The sequence below is a fragment of the Sceloporus occidentalis genome, unplaced genomic scaffold, assembly GCF_023333645.1.
Source record: "Sceloporus occidentalis isolate IW3139 unplaced genomic scaffold, rSceOcc1.0.p SCAF_6, whole genome shotgun sequence".
Lineage (NCBI taxonomy): Eukaryota > Metazoa > Chordata > Lepidosauria > Squamata > Phrynosomatidae > Sceloporus > Sceloporus occidentalis.
Window position 1 is genome coordinate 113,907,775 of NW_028316986.1, and position 15,665 is coordinate 113,923,439.

At 38.1% G+C, this 15,665-nt stretch overlaps 1 protein-coding gene across 2 annotated transcripts in view; it reads right to left on the bottom strand.

Annotated features, from left to right (window-relative positions):
• LOC149311283 (E3 UFM1-protein ligase 1-like) overlaps window positions 1-15,665 on the bottom strand; it is a 30,439-nt gene that overhangs the window by 2,801 nt on the left and 11,973 nt on the right. For both annotated transcript variants that reach the window (XM_089530704.1, XM_089530705.1), the window contains 10 exons: window positions 13,362-13,508; window positions 12,215-12,390; window positions 10,259-10,438; window positions 8,560-8,680; window positions 5,857-5,967; window positions 5,066-5,186; window positions 4,004-4,170; window positions 3,047-3,177; window positions 2,172-2,252; window positions 346-431 (listed from right to left, as the gene is read on the bottom strand). In XM_089530704.1, coding sequence (XP_089386830.1) covers window positions 346-431; window positions 2,172-2,252; window positions 3,047-3,177; window positions 4,004-4,170; window positions 5,066-5,186; window positions 5,857-5,967; window positions 8,560-8,680; window positions 10,259-10,438; window positions 12,215-12,390; window positions 13,362-13,508 — 1,321 coding nt within the window. The remainder of the gene's footprint in view (window positions 1-345; window positions 432-2,171; window positions 2,253-3,046; window positions 3,178-4,003; window positions 4,171-5,065; window positions 5,187-5,856; window positions 5,968-8,559; window positions 8,681-10,258; window positions 10,439-12,214; window positions 12,391-13,361; window positions 13,509-15,665) is intronic.

Sequence of the window (15,665 nt, forward strand, 5' to 3'; positions counted from 1 at the left end):
AACATGGCCACATAGCCCAAAAACCCAGAAAAAACTATGACCCATATGTCTGGGTCACAAAGACCACAAAGAACAAGTCCCCTGTCAAGCAACTCCTTGTATTTTTGTTCAAATTCTAGGTATCACCAAGCCTAGATACCATCAAGAAAATAAGCGTATGAACAAAGAGGTGGTGCATATTATTTCTCAAAAATTCGTTTTGGATTAAGATACAGTAGCATTTCATGCATCATTCTATCCTGGTAGACATTTGTTCTTATCATTGGAGACAATGTCCTATGCATATTCTAAGGGGGGGTGGGTGGGTAGGTGAATGGATAATAAATTCCACACACAAAAAATTACCTCTCTTTCTTTTTGTCTCCCTTTTTCACCATAATATCACAAGCTTCTGCAGCAGCATCAAGGCAAGACACAAACTCTTCCAAGCTCTTGAAGGGGAAAAAGTATGCTAATTAAAATTCCAGCAATATCTCCCCACTAACTGAAATGTTCTCTTTCATACAGAAATAGAAAAGCTGGAGGACCAAGAAAGGAGCAAGTAATGTAAAACACATGTATATACTTGGGAAGTGACACACAATAACAAAATACAGTAACAATGGAAGGAAAGTTATAGATTTATAAATAGCTGACTGAAAAAGGAATGAAAATTCTTTTCACATTCACACTCCTGCAGTCAAAGGATTATGAATATAAAATCAAATTTTAATCAAAATTTACAACAAAATGCTCCAGAAAGAGGCCTATCTATCCTACAGATGTCAAAACATTTCCTGCATTTCAACCCTTCCTAGCATAACATCTTCCAATTCTGTTCACCTACAGTTCCCATGATTCCGAAAGTATCATTAACTAGTACATATTATCTGAAGGTGTATGCAACACAGAGGGAAGCTCACAGCCCATATCACAAGGATTTTTGGAATAATTTTTAATTTTCAGAAGGTGTACCTCATTTGATCCCTGAAAAGTGCATGAGTTAGGTTAAACTGCAGTTGAATCTCTTACAGTAAGAAGTCAACTGAGAGAAAGATATTTAAGCAATGAAAAAAAAAAGAGAGAGAAAATATGGATATATTCAAAGCCATCCCACTACTGGAAAAGCAATGAGTGATTATGACAGTGGGAATACTGTGTCTCAAGGAGGAAGTGAAATAGCTTGTTTCATTTCAGACTCATTATAATTTCTGCAATGCGCTCTACATGGGGCAACCCTTGTACCATACCCGGAAGCTGCAATTGGTGCAGAATATGGCGGCAAGACTGGTCACTAATATACCTAGGACCAGCCACATAACACCGATCCTTAAAGACCTTCACTGGCTGCCTATTCGCTTCCGGGCGCAATACAAGGTGTTGGTTATTACCTATAAAGCCCTAAATGGCTTGGGCCCAGGGTACTTGGAGGACTGCCTCTCTCCGTACAATCCGCCCCGCACACTCAGATCAACCGGGAAGCGATTATTAAGAGTTCCGGAGGTCAGATTAGTTACTACCACCAGGAGGGCCTTCTCTATCACGGCCCCCAATCTCTGGAACTCGCTTCCCGATGAGCTCCGCTCGGCCACCTCACTGAACCAATTTAAGAAGGGGTTAAAAACACACCTCTTCGAGCAGGCATACCCCTGACTCCTGACTCCCGATGTGCTCCCCCCCCCCCATCAGCACTGTTGAGCTGGCACGAGATGTGGTTTTATTGCTGTAGTTGGTGTTCTGATGTTTTATATGATGTTTTGTATTTTGATGGTTTTAGATTGTATTTGTATTTGCACATGTTGTTAACCGCTTTGATTTTTAGAAAAGCAGTATATAAATAATATTTTTATTATTATTATTATTATTATAAGCAAAACCTCAATCTTTTAAAGCTAGTGTGAATATTTTCACCAAGGCTGGTAAGAATACATCTAATGAACTCTTTGTAATAACAAATTCTGTAATCTCCTAACAGAACATTGAGGTATGAAAAGTGAGCTTTTCCCCATAAACCTCTATTTCTGTTTCTCCACACATTTTGCTGCTTTGTACCTGCAAGTCAAGTGCTCCATGAAATGTCAACTTTTGGTTTGTTTAGATGACTGCTTATTTTGAATAGCTGAAGAATTCATTACTAAATTAAGAGAAATAAATCATATAAAACCAAGCTTGTTTAGCTGGATAGAATTTACCTTGCCATTGAGAGAAATGTGGAGTTTTGTTAAAGGACCTCTTGTCTCTTCAGGTAATGTACTCAAAATTTTTTTCCTCATCTGTTGGGGTTTGGAAAAGAACACACAGCATTGAAAATAATCTTTAGGTTGTTGGGTAGCTAATTTATCTTAAGACCTATTACTAATACTTAAAAAAAACATGACCTTTTGTATACAAGCTGGTGTGTGTGTGCTGCTTGCTCCCTTCTCCACTGCCCTCACATGTCAGAGCAAACCAAAAACTGTGTGGTGGTGTGCTAATCTGGAAAATATTTTATATTTAATTTTTTTGTTTGCCAATTCTCTAACGCTTGGGTGTTAAAGAAGAGGGTGAAGATACCTCAGCTCTTCACTTTCCTGTGCAAATTTGCAACTATTCACATCTATTCACCCTTCCTCTGCTGAAAATGTGCAACCTTCTGAAACCATGTGAAGCAAACAGACAATATTGTACATTTCTGTTGATTTCTGTGGATATGCTGGTAAAAACTGTGATAACCTTTTTCTGCAGAATTTAAGGAGGGTTTTTTGGGGGGAGGGGGTTCTGCCAAATGCCAAACTCCTGCAAATTGCATGTGGCTGTATTGCAATCTATTCAACTGGAATGAGGAGTATTTTAACCATGTAGGCTATTCTTAGGAGGTAGCCATGTGATTGGATGAGAAAGATAGTTATGTGAACATGTCTGTGAAGAACTTCTGGCTGATTACGGAGATCACAAAGGAAATGTAGTGAAAGACAGTGCCTTTCAAGATACACAATATTTTGAATAAGAAGATTTTAACAGGCCTGGGAACCAATGCACACCATTCTTTAAGAAACCATAAGCTTAACAGAAAATGGTATTAACATACCTCACTTGTAATGGCAGTGTAATCTTCTGTTGCCATCATCACATCAGCAGCAAGGAAGTTGAAAATAAGATTAGTGATGTCTGTACAAACTGTCTTTAGCATGTGTTTGGCAATATTGGCTTGTGTCTCATCTGCAAAACAGAATTTATGTAATTAAAAAGCAACTTCCAAATCAATATATTACATTAGTAAGTCTGCCCTGGTCTCTGCTTGTAATAATCATTTTCTGCTGCAATAATAACCAGCCTTCATCCAGTAAGCTTTCATCTAGCTACAATGCATAACTCTTCCTACTTCCAGCTGCTCTTAACAGTGTTAAAATGTTTATGTCATCAAAAAGCATGAAAGGCTTATAAATGTTAGTGGAAAGGTCAGACAAGATGTTTCAAACTAGGCCATCTTGCTTCAAGCAGAGAAAGCGAAGAATAAATTGACTCCTACAGGCAGCTCTCTGTATGGATCACAAATTGTAGAAGTCAATGACCATAAACACAAAAATATCTGTGGAGATGAAAGGTAGATGGGAAGCGAGAAGGAAAAGAAAGCCAAAGCTATGAAATGAAAAAGTATAAGAACAAGGATGGTCAGTATTCCTGACTATTCTCAAGGAATCAGATGGGAAAAGGATCCATAGTAAGTAGGAAAAGGAGTTATAATAAACTAATATATATAATGTAAATGCATATCAGCTACTGCATAAATAAGAAATATCCATATGCACACTTCTTAATACAGTTTAAATACAAAGAGAAACAAAAACAAACCTGGAAAGACTGCAGTGAAGTAGCAGCATATACATTCATATAATGGCATTAATTGTACATTTCTAAGTACAGTATTTGTAGTTTCCATCCTTAGTATTTCTCAACTGCTGCTTCAGAACTCTTTGTGATCAATAACTCTCAAGAAGAAAAGCTCTAAACTACATTTTTTGAAAGAAGAAACATTTTAGTGTACCTGTAAAATGCTTTGCCCCTTTTTCAAATAAGCGGATATTATTATATAAGTTGGAAACTTCTTCCTGCAAGTCCTTGATAGTCTTTCTTCTACTAGCACCAGAATAAGTAGATGTTGAGGACATAAAGACAGAACGCAACTCTTCCTGATACCTCTTCGTTAAGGGCCTAAGAAATAAGGAGGAATACAGAAAATTAACAGGAACTCTTAATAATAATACAGAGCCTAAAAGCTAAACAACAAAAAATAATCACGAGGTCCGAGCTGAGAAATGCTTATGTCAGATTGGTTCCTGAGTAACTGATGCTAATGGCAAGGATGACAGCAGTGGAGAATAATGAGTTTTTACTTAAAGGATGGGAGGGAGCATGACTTTCAGTAAGATGTAAATTTTCAATCGCTGTCATGTGTAATATTAATCTTTAAATCAGCAGTAAATTCTAAGAACTTCAGCTGCAATCTTTCTTTTCTTTCTTTTTTGTACACACCCAAATAGCTATATCATGCAGAGCACCCTGAATTTGACCACTACACTGTGTTTTTGAGGATTTATAGATCAACAGTTTCCAACAGACATAAGTTTTGGACAAATAAATGAGGACTTCTGTCAGAACATAACAAACGTTACCATAGTCCTACCAGAGTTATATTACAAACCACTTCAGTAGGCTCTTGGTATCACTGGCATTTGGTTCCAGGACCCTTGTGGATAACAAGGATGGTCAAATCCCATTAAATACAAAGGGACAGTAAAATGGTGTCCCTTATATAAAATAGCAAAATCAAGCTCTGATTTTGCTATTTTATATAAGGGACACCATTTTAAAGAATATAAGGGACACCATATAGAATCCATGGATATGGAGGGCTAGTTGCGCTATCTCTAGCTACACTTAAAATGCTGAAATAGACTACTTCCATTCCAATTAATAGATAGCTTTACCAGAGGACATGGGAAAAGAACACTTGCGATTTTGACTTATCCTTGGCTTTCTGTTCTGGACATTATGGGCTAAGTTATGTGCCATTTAAAAATAACCCAAGATAAACGAATGCCATTACCTTATTAGATGATCAGCCAGTTCTGTTACAAGCTCTTCAGGACAGTCCTTTATATGTTTTCTTAAAACATCCTCAATTTCTTCTTGTGACATGAAAGGGATCTCAAGGTGCTTGCTTCTATCTGTAATGCCACAACAAACAAAGTAATATTTTTAATTTATTAAAAAGCTCCCTGGGGGTATAGAAAAGGATTTTTCAGTAACAATATGACATAAATTCTTCTTGATTTCAGGACTCCTCACAACATATACTGTACTAAACACTAGCTTTCAGGTTATGAAAAATTATAATTAGGTAATTCATGCCAAAGTTTCATGTTTTCTATCAAAATTTGTGATGCAATTGAACAGGGAAAGAGCACCAGTCAAATTGATTTCGTCTCCTTCAAAATGACCATGGCTTCCCATTATTTGATCTAATACGACTAGACATTTATCTGCCATGATCCCTTCATGTAAAAAATGTATGCAAAAAAGAATGCAAAACAGTATGAAAAAAAGTATCCAGATGAAGATGTTCTAAATTCCCTTTTTTCATATTCCTTTCTCGCTTGATCTTTGTACCATTAAAGGACTTAACACGACTATTCAAATAATTACACTTTTTAAAAAGCCATTCATATATTTGGCATTTTTACTGTTGAATGTAAATGTATATGTGTATATATATATTTTTAGAAATATATTTTAATATAAATTCATATATTAATAAATAAGGGCTAGTGAACTATATTTGGGAGGTTAAAAGCAGAGTTAATATAGTCCAAAATCATAACTCCAAACTTGTATTACTTGCTTGTGACTCCTCATCACTGTCAACGTCCTTCCTTCCCTTCTTCTTGGTTTTCTTAATCTTGAATTCTCTAGCATTTCCACCACCACCTCTTACACTTCCAGTGCCCTCTGGTGGAAAAATGATTTAGTTAGCATATAAAGAAATACCAAATAAACCACTGTTTTCACAATCATCATAAAGTTTATTTATTTATTTAATCATCATAAAGTGGACTAAAACTCCATGTAGAAGCAGGCAGGGAAAATGTTAAGTGTGAACATATTTATACATGGAAAGAACAAGATGTATTATTTCTTGATGCATAACAAAAACAGGACTATGAATACAGGATTCATTCCCATTTCCAATGCACTAGTGAAAAAAATTGAATTATATGAAAATGTGAGTCCCATTTAAATCAAATAGAGATGGGGCAAACTGAAAGAAACCAACATCCACAGCAGAATCTATAAGCAGACACTTTTGCTGAATAATGAAAAGAAATGCACCTAGATATTTAACAGTGAAATCTCGTTAAACACATATATTTAGTCCAACTATATTCTGTATCTTTTATTTGAAATGACACCTTCCCCATGAACTAATAGTAATATCTGGACTTGTCCTATACCTACTTGCCAGTGGACTCAATGAGACTTCTACACAGACAGCTACAGGAATCAAGTGGGGCTACAAACTGTTTTAAAAAAACATTTTCCCTCACAGAGGAATGCATGGGAAAATGAATGTTTAATGAAACATTTTTTCTTTCCTGAACCCAGCTCCTACATCTGGCATTTCTTACTTCATATGTGGTAAAGGTCTTTGTTGTATAATTTGGAGCATCACTTTGCATGCATGAGAGAGTACTGCAATGGCCATATGAGTACTGCAATTATGTCTCATTTCTTGGAGACTGGAAATAATTGAACATTTTCAATCTGTGGCCCATTGTTCAGTTTGCCATTTTAGTTAGAAGTAGAGTAGATTCTGTCTCTGTGAACTGAAACAGTTCTGCTGATATGCTACCTGTTCCTAGTGATTTTTTTTTATTCCAAGGGCTCTGAGTTCAGCTTCTACCTTACTTTCTAAAACTGTAGTTTCATTTTCAAATAGTTCCCACTTGAATAAATCTTCCATCCTTTCACCTTTTCTGTGTACTGTTTCCATCATCCTTTTATTTGTTCTTAATCATGTAATTTGTTCCCCTACTGATAGTATAGCATCCTCACTCTTGGTTTAAATTTCCCTTTGGTTTCTCAGTTCTTGTGCAAGAGGTCTCTTGTTTTCATGACCAGCATACCATCTCTTGTTTTTCCTTTTTTGACATCATCTTCTATTTCTGTATACTGATCATTATACTAGTTTTCCGTGTCCCTGCACACACGCTGTTGAACAGTTGCATTCAGGGAACTGGCCTTATTTCTGAAACCTTTTGCTTCTCATTTTTTAACTGCTTGAAGAGTTTCATCCTTCACACATTGAGACTTCACTTTCTTTTTGGCTGCACATAGTGTCTTCTTGCATTCCTTCCTGACTATGTCCCTGGTTTCAGTTCAGAGTTCTTCTGGCTAACTTATGTTTAGTATCTCTAAACATTCAGGACAAAATTTAACATTTTATGAGTGGATATTTACTCATAGCCTCTTTATTGTGCAGCCCTCTGGTGCATTCCCCAAACCTTTGATGGTAGGTAGGGGGCCACGGGTTGGGGTGCACTTACACTCTTCCTGTTCTACTTCTGGAACATTTCCCATTCGTTAGGAAGAGTTAATTGGATATAATCATCAGTATAAATAGATTCTAAATTCAAGCAAATATTTTTTTACCAGTAAATATAAATGGCTTTAAATAAATATTCTTTCTTTGGGCTGCACAATTATCTGGGAGTGAGCTCCACTTAACACAAGGTTAATTCTGAGGAAACATGCATCATGCTGTTATCAGGACCAGAAATTTATGGTCTTATCACTTAAATACACAACAGGAGTGTTACATAATTAAAGCGAGTCTCTTAACCTTTGCATCAATAGACATTTGGGAGTGATTGTAAGACAGAGGATAAGGAAATCTGTGATAGTACATATGCAGTATGACAGAAATTCATTTAGTCTAACTACAGTTTTAGAAAGAGGCTTAAGCACTGCTATTCAGAGACCATCTAAATGGCATTGTCCTAGAAAAACATGCATCTTTAGAACTTTTATTCATGAAAAAAAATCAAACATGGATTCTTGGTATATCATTAATGTTTTGGTTACCTTGTTTTAGATGCAGTCTGAATTACACATGACATATCAATACTGTTATGATACATGTATTATTACATATGCAAGACTGTTACAAACGTAACTGAACAAAAAGAGGTTATCACCTCAATCCACATGCCCACTACCCAATTCTTTTTACTCTTGTTCACTCTCTTTGTCTATTAGCAGAAACATAGAAAGATGGATAAAAGAGGAAAATGGATGTGTCAGGCTGGTGTTGATTTTAGGATGCATTTTAAACTACAGTTCTCCTGAATCCTGGAATCTTCTGTAGGATAAATATTGTTCAATGTACTTCTGTCTAAAGGTATTTATATCCTGAACTCTGAAGGGTTCCCAGAATTGTTAGCATCCTCTGTGTATGTATATAGTTTCTCCAGGACAGATTCCACTGAGTCAGTTTAAAGCAATCATAGATCTTTTTACAAAACAGTTAAGCTCATTTCCTACCTGTTGCTTTCTTCCTTCTTTCATCCTTTTTTTCTTTTTTACTTGAAGATGCATTTTCTAGAAGAGCAGACTGTTTCAGATCCTCCTCTGTGATTAAATGAACGGGGTTATTTTTCATTTCCTGAAATGAAGATCATACACATGTTCAATCATATGTGCTCTATCAGGACTTCCTTCAAGTCTGTGGGATTTTTGATACTTTTTCTTCTCCCATTTTCCATGGACATAAATGCATCTGAGTGAGGCTCATGAAAGTTTGGGGCAATGCATCCTAAATATATTTGGGTGGCCATTCTTTTCATCCAGATCATAGTTTCAAAATCAGCACCTACTGTATTGTTCTTGATGATCAGTAGAAATGCCAAGAATCTGACCATGACAGATTTGGGATGTGAAATATGAATAGAATAGACTTACTCAAAATAATGAGCTCCTCTGACAGCATCCCAACATTTCACAAAATGTAATGAACAAGGTTTACAAAATAAAGCCCTCTGTAATTGTAAGTAAAATCCAATTGAAAATGAGGAGGTGGGGGGAAAGGAGGGGCTTGATATCAATTTCACAGATAATTCACAATGAAATACACAAATGCCTCAAAAGATGCACTAAAACCAAACCCTCTCAAACTTAATGCAGCCCACTGACCCATCAAAGATGAAATAAATTATCTTGATTTTGACACTTTCCTCTGATTGCAAAGGCAGTAGAGCACATGGTAGTTATTTTGTTGGTGGGATCTACTGAATTTAGTGTCATTACTCAGGCAACCTCTTCCTTTAATTTCCTTCACATTATGCAATTAAAGTACCTTGCTAACACTGACTGCCAGTAACTACATCCTTGTCATGGCCAGCCACAAGAAGGACTCGGAAGACAATTAGGACTTGACTCCTCAGGTACAGGAGGAACCTGAGGCTGTGCCAGGCCCCAGTTCTGCTCTCCCAGCCCCAGTGGATTTGGCTCAGACAGACCCTAGCTCTGTGGCATCTTCTCCAGTGGAGCCTGGGGCTCAGCAGTCCAGCCTTGCCCCAGTAGAGGTTCCAGATGTGGGAGACATAGTGCAGCAGAGCATTGAGATTCCTACCTTCAGCCAGAGATCCGAAAGTGTGCACCTTCGGCGTTCCAAGAAGCTTGCTGAGAAACGCTCATTAGCCACTCAGCAGCTAATAAGGGAGCTAGATATGATACCTGGCAGACGCTGAGCTCTCGTCAATCTATTGGTTCTCATTAGTGGACGCTGCTGGATATGACTCCTGGCTTCCTAGACCTTTGACTGCCTTTGAATCCTTGACCTCAAATGGACACTTTGACCAACCCTCTGGCACTCTTGACCTTGGACTGGACGGGTAGTATTAATCCCTGTAATTCTAAAATTTGGACTGGCTAGTGGCTTATTCTATTTGGACGTTGTTTGGCATTGTTGTTTGAAGAACTGCTTCTTGGCAGCTTGGCGTGCTTTCCTTTTGCCGAGCAGGCTCTTATCAGCCGTGTGAACGTGTGTTGGCAGCACTCCCGGACAATCCTATAGAATCCTGGGATTTGTAGTTTTGTGAAGCACTAACACTCTCTGGCAAAGAAATATATCAGGAGACAACAAATCCCATGATTCCATAGGCTGCAGCAATGGCAGTTAAATTGGTATCAAAGAGCTGTAATCATGTAGTGTGAAATTTAAACAATCTGTTCAGTAACAAACCTTTTCAGCTTTCTGGTGCATAAGATCGACAAACAAATCAGCACAGCTGTTCACAAACTTCTCACTGACTACAATAGTATCACTGAAGATCAAAGTTGAATGTTGTTTACTGAAGGTTCTCATCACTTGCTGAAGTAACATGCTGGCATCTTCAACAGATAATGAGCTTGGAAGAAGAGGCTACCAAAAACAAGAGGAAAGTAAAAACAATCACATTCAAGTTCATATTTATTGTTCAGTCAACTGGCTGTGTATGGAGCACTGTGCTCATCTTGACACAGAATTTAGAAGTCTGAGAATATCAGGTGTCATGTTTCAAATACAAATACAAATAAATCTTTTAGCCTTTACTACTGCAATAACAAACTTGTGAAGTATTTATATAGTGGAGTCGAAGGCTTTCATGGCCGGCATCCATAGTTTTTTGTGGGGTTTTCGGGCTATGTGGCCATGTTCTAGAAGAGTTTCTTCTTGATGTTTCGCCAGCATCTGTGGCTGGCATCTGCAGAGAATACTTGCCTGGAAAGGAGTTGGGTATGTACATGCTATGTGACCCTGGGAAGGCAGGAGTGATTTGCATGTGTATTGTTCTGTTGATAATGGCAGGCCTCAGGGTGGGAGGATCTGCAAAAGAGGATTAGTGTCTGCTTGATTCCCAGCAGATAATGAGCACTAATCAAGCAGACACTAATCCTCTATTGGACACTAATCCTCTTTTGGACACTAATCCTTTGATTTTGGAAGATAAGCAGGATCAGCCCTGGTTAGTAACTGGATGGGAGACTGCCATGAATATCAGGTGGTGTATTCCAGAGGAAAGAACTGGCAAAACCACCTCTGAGTATTCCTTGCTTGAAAACCCAATGAAATTCATGGGGTCACCATAAGTCGATAGGCAACTTGAAGGTGTACATTCATACACACACATATGTAACCTATTCCAGGCTGCATAAATCACAACTTCGCAGTAAAAAAAAAAAAAAAGTAGGTCTAAGTGCATCCATAAACCGACAATCATTTGCAGCATGTGCTGTGAACCATTTCCAATTGATATTGAAAATCTGTCAGAACACAAGGCTTTATATTGAGCATACAAGAATTGTACTTGGGGACTTTCTTGCCGATCTCATTCAAATTGATTGTCTTCAACTCTTCCCAATAATGCCCCACCCACACCTAAAATAAATTTAAAGGAACTTTTTTTTTCCTATGGAGTGATCATGCAGAAAATTGGAATGTTGGTCTCCAAAGCAGCCCAATGGCTGTTTTATGGATGAGAAATACTTTTCCCTTCTAAGCCAAAGGTTGTAGAAAACACAGCATGTATGTGCACATGGGCCTTGATTTTTTAAACAGATGTTTATATTAAGCAATATCATCTTGTCAGTAATCTTTCCATTTAGAAATTGCTACATAAATGGCATTTCAAGTGCTATAGGATTCTAGACTTAACCAGTGGCTCAGTATTGATTTTGCAGAATTGTATTTCAAAATTGAGTTTTAATGCTTTTTAAACTGGCAATGTTTAGCAAGTGGTGCTCTTTCAACCATCTTATCCTCTTGTATGATCAGTTTATTGTCAGTAATCATTGTTTAATTTGTGGCTCTCAGCTGCAGAATGTTCTGCTAAACTGCCAAAAGCAAGCAAGTCATTTACACATGGGCAAGTCATGAGTTCTTCTACTTGTTCTGGATAGATTAAGGCAGCAGCTTTCCAGGATTTCAGACAGGTGCCTTTGACAGAATATGAAAAGATCAGCTTTCTGGACTACAATACTGAGAATTCTTCAGCCAATATATCACTGGTGATGTTGGCTAGAGGATTTTAGGAGCTATAGCTTAAAACAATAACTTTATAAGGGTGTTTCAGAGGCTTTCCTGGGTATGTCCCTCCTATAGACACAGCTTGTGCTTTAGTTACAGCCCTCTGAGCAAAAGAAACATGAAAGCACATACCACAATATCCACCCATGTTCCAGAGCTGATAGCTTCATCCACAGAGGCCTCCACCTGATCCACAATTTCGTGACCAATACAAGATGCTTTCAGAAACAAGAGCTGCAAGGACTTGTATCTTTTCTTTATGTAGTTCACAGGATCTGGGATGCCAAGTCTGGACAATGCATCAAATTCTACAAAATTAAAGAAATTTCTTGATGTTGAAGGAAGCCAAAACATTTAGTACAATGGGCTACGATTGCTACACAATGGATACCAGCCACTGTCTCCATAGCCTCCATATGGGTTATATTTCTTACTTATAGATAAGCATGATGGAAATCAGGTATTTAAATGTTAATGACGTTGGAGAGGTCTTTCTACTATTCCACTCCATAGCACCACACAACAAGACCAATTGATCTGTGTCCTCTTCCTCCAGCAAAACAACAGTGTTGTAACTGCAGTTAAAGGGTGAGTGGGATGGCATGGAATCCATACCTATCGCATAGAACACCCCCTGCTCAACAGTCAAGACGAAAAGATAATCTTTTCTAAACTGCTCTGTTAGCCAAATTAATGACTGCTTCCAGGCCCGCAGAAGGAGGTAAGAAAGACCTCTTTCCAATGCATAAAATGGGCAACAGCACTGTTCTACATTGCCTTTTTCACCCTGAATAAGGGCTCGGGTGGAAGGGAACTCTCAATTCACTATGGTTCTCATGAGAAGGTAGAGAGGCTCTAAAGCTTTCTTGGTAGCTACCTAGAAACAGGAGTGGCAGACAGGTTTCACCCCTTGTTATGAGCCTTCTCCTATTAGAATGAATGTCAGCTATTTATCCCACCAGGAGACAAGTGGGAAACCTCTGGCCTTCAAGAATGCACTTTCTATCAACCCTCGTTTTTTGGCTGTACTGGCTGTACTGATGGGAGTTGTGGTCCGATGACATTTGGAAGGTCATTCTTTTAATAGGAGAAAGTAAAAGTCTGCACTCATGAATTTCTTGGAGACGCCCAATCAATCCCTCTCCAAATTGTGGAATCTGTTACATAATAGTGGATGAATATTGAAAACTGGTACAGGAAAGTTAGTGAGAGATCTTGAACACAAGTCTTTAGATGGAACTTTTTAGAATTAAAGCTATATTCAAAAGAAATACTTTACCTAAATAACCATTTTGTCTGAAAAATGAATCCACCCAGTTGCTTTGCGTTCTGGCATAGATGTCAGGGATAAACACAGCCTTATCTTGTCTTCCACCAACCACTGTGCCTTTTAGATGTCCTGTATTAACAAGTTCTTCTAACATAGCTGATGAAACAAATTAAGCAACCATTATTAGAAAGTTATACAAAATTGTGCCCCCGTCTAAAATATAGCAACTGTAATTGCAACTTACAGTAGATGGTTATATGAACACACTTTTTCCCTGAGCTGCTCCTAGTAACCAAGCTAATATAACATAATGGTTAAAACAATTTAGATGGTTGGAAACTTGATACTTCTTTCTGAAGTTATTAAATTTGGTATCTGAATAAATTCTAATAATTTACATTTTAATTCTGAGTCTGGGAATGTAAATATTTCCAGTATTTGCTAACTATACTATGGCTTTTTAATATTTTTTACAATATGTTTATTATTTCACCTATTCATACATATCATTTAGTAAAGTATCATACTTTTGAGCATACAGTCTATATCTGATTGGGGCAAGAGTAGCTAGGGTATGCAAAGGTATTCATCAATTTCCCAAAATATTGTGGGCTAAGGCTTTAACATGCTTGTTGCCCCGATGCATCTGAGGAAGCAGAGATTTTGAGCAGCTAAATGCCTGAGAGGTGAATGGCCTCATAGCACATAGCACTCCTCCCATAGAATCTCCCCCGTATACTCAGGTCCTCTGTGGGACATTTACTCCAATCAACAAGGACAAGGTTGGCAACTGTCAGCCAGAAGACATTTTCTTCACCTGTTCCTAGACTGTGGAATGAACCACTAGAAGAGATTTAACAAATGAATACATTGTCCAAATTTGAAACAGTGTTAAAGACTGGCAGGCCTATCCAGATGATTTTTAAATTAAGAGTTTTTAAATTATGAATTGATTGTTTTTAAAATGTATGCTTTTTAAACTAAGTTATGGTCTTTTAACTGATTATGTATTTTTAACTGGTGGTCATATTTTTAACTGTTATGTGTGCATTTGTTACTGTATTTTAATCTGTTCCCTGCTTCAAACCATAGGGAGAGGTGGGTAAGAAATATTCCGTAATAATAACAATAACAACAATAACAATTATGGTAGACTATTTGAGTTTCAGTGCATTAATCATAAACCTTGGGGTGGATCCAAGCTTGATCATACTTAAAAGTCTCCAGTTTTTGTAGGTCTTCTCTTATTTATGACCAAGTCTGAAGTCAACTCATTAGGGGACTTATTCTATGATGCACTGCATTCAAGGCAACAGCCACTGTGCTGACACCAAAACTGGTCCATTTTTTTTTATCAAGGATAAGCATATTGACTAAATGACACTGTTTTAAACACAACATAAGGAACAATGAGTGTAGAAGCGCCAGACCAAAATCCATAAAGCTCTTTGCGTGATTGAGGATCTATATGAAGCCACTGGGAGAGATCATCCGGAGGCATGGGGCGTGGTGTTATCAGTACGCTGATGACACCCAAATTTATTTCTCTATGCCTTCGACTCTTGCAGTGACCAAGGATTGCATCTCTCCTCTAAATGCCTGCCTCAAGTCGGTAATAGGCTGGATGAGGGAAAACAAACTCAAGCTGAATCCAGAGAAAATGGAGGTACTAGCAATAGGATCCCCCAGGCCCAGGCAGGGAGTTTTGCCAACCTTTCCTGGATGGGGTCACACTTCCCCTAAAGGATGAAGTCCGCAGTTTGGGAGTACTTCTAGACCCGCCACTACAGTTGTCATCTCAAGTAGGTGTGATGGCTAGGAGTGCTTGATACCAACTTCGGTTGATACACCAACTGCGGCCTTACCTGGACCAAAAAGGACCTTGAAGCAGTGGTACTTGCACTGGTAATCTCTTGTTTAGCTTTCTGTAATGTGCTCTACATGGGGCTACCTTTGTACCAAGTCCAGAAGCTTCAATTAGTTCAAAATGCAGCAGCTAGATTGGTCACCAGAGCATCAAGGTTTGACCCTATAACACCAATGCTAAAATCTCTTCGCGGGCTGCCGATTAGCTTCCGGGCCCAATACAAAATGTTGGTTATCACCTTTAAAGCCCTAAATGGCTTGGGCCCGAGTTACTTGAGGGAACGCCTCTCCCTACACAACCTGCCCCACACTCTCAGAATATCTGGGAGGAAGTCACTAGACTACATAAAAACCAGGCTAATGACTACCCCCCACAGAGCATTTTCTGCCATGGCCCCCAAGTTGTGGAATGATTTGCCAGAAGAGATCCGTCTTATTACCACTCTG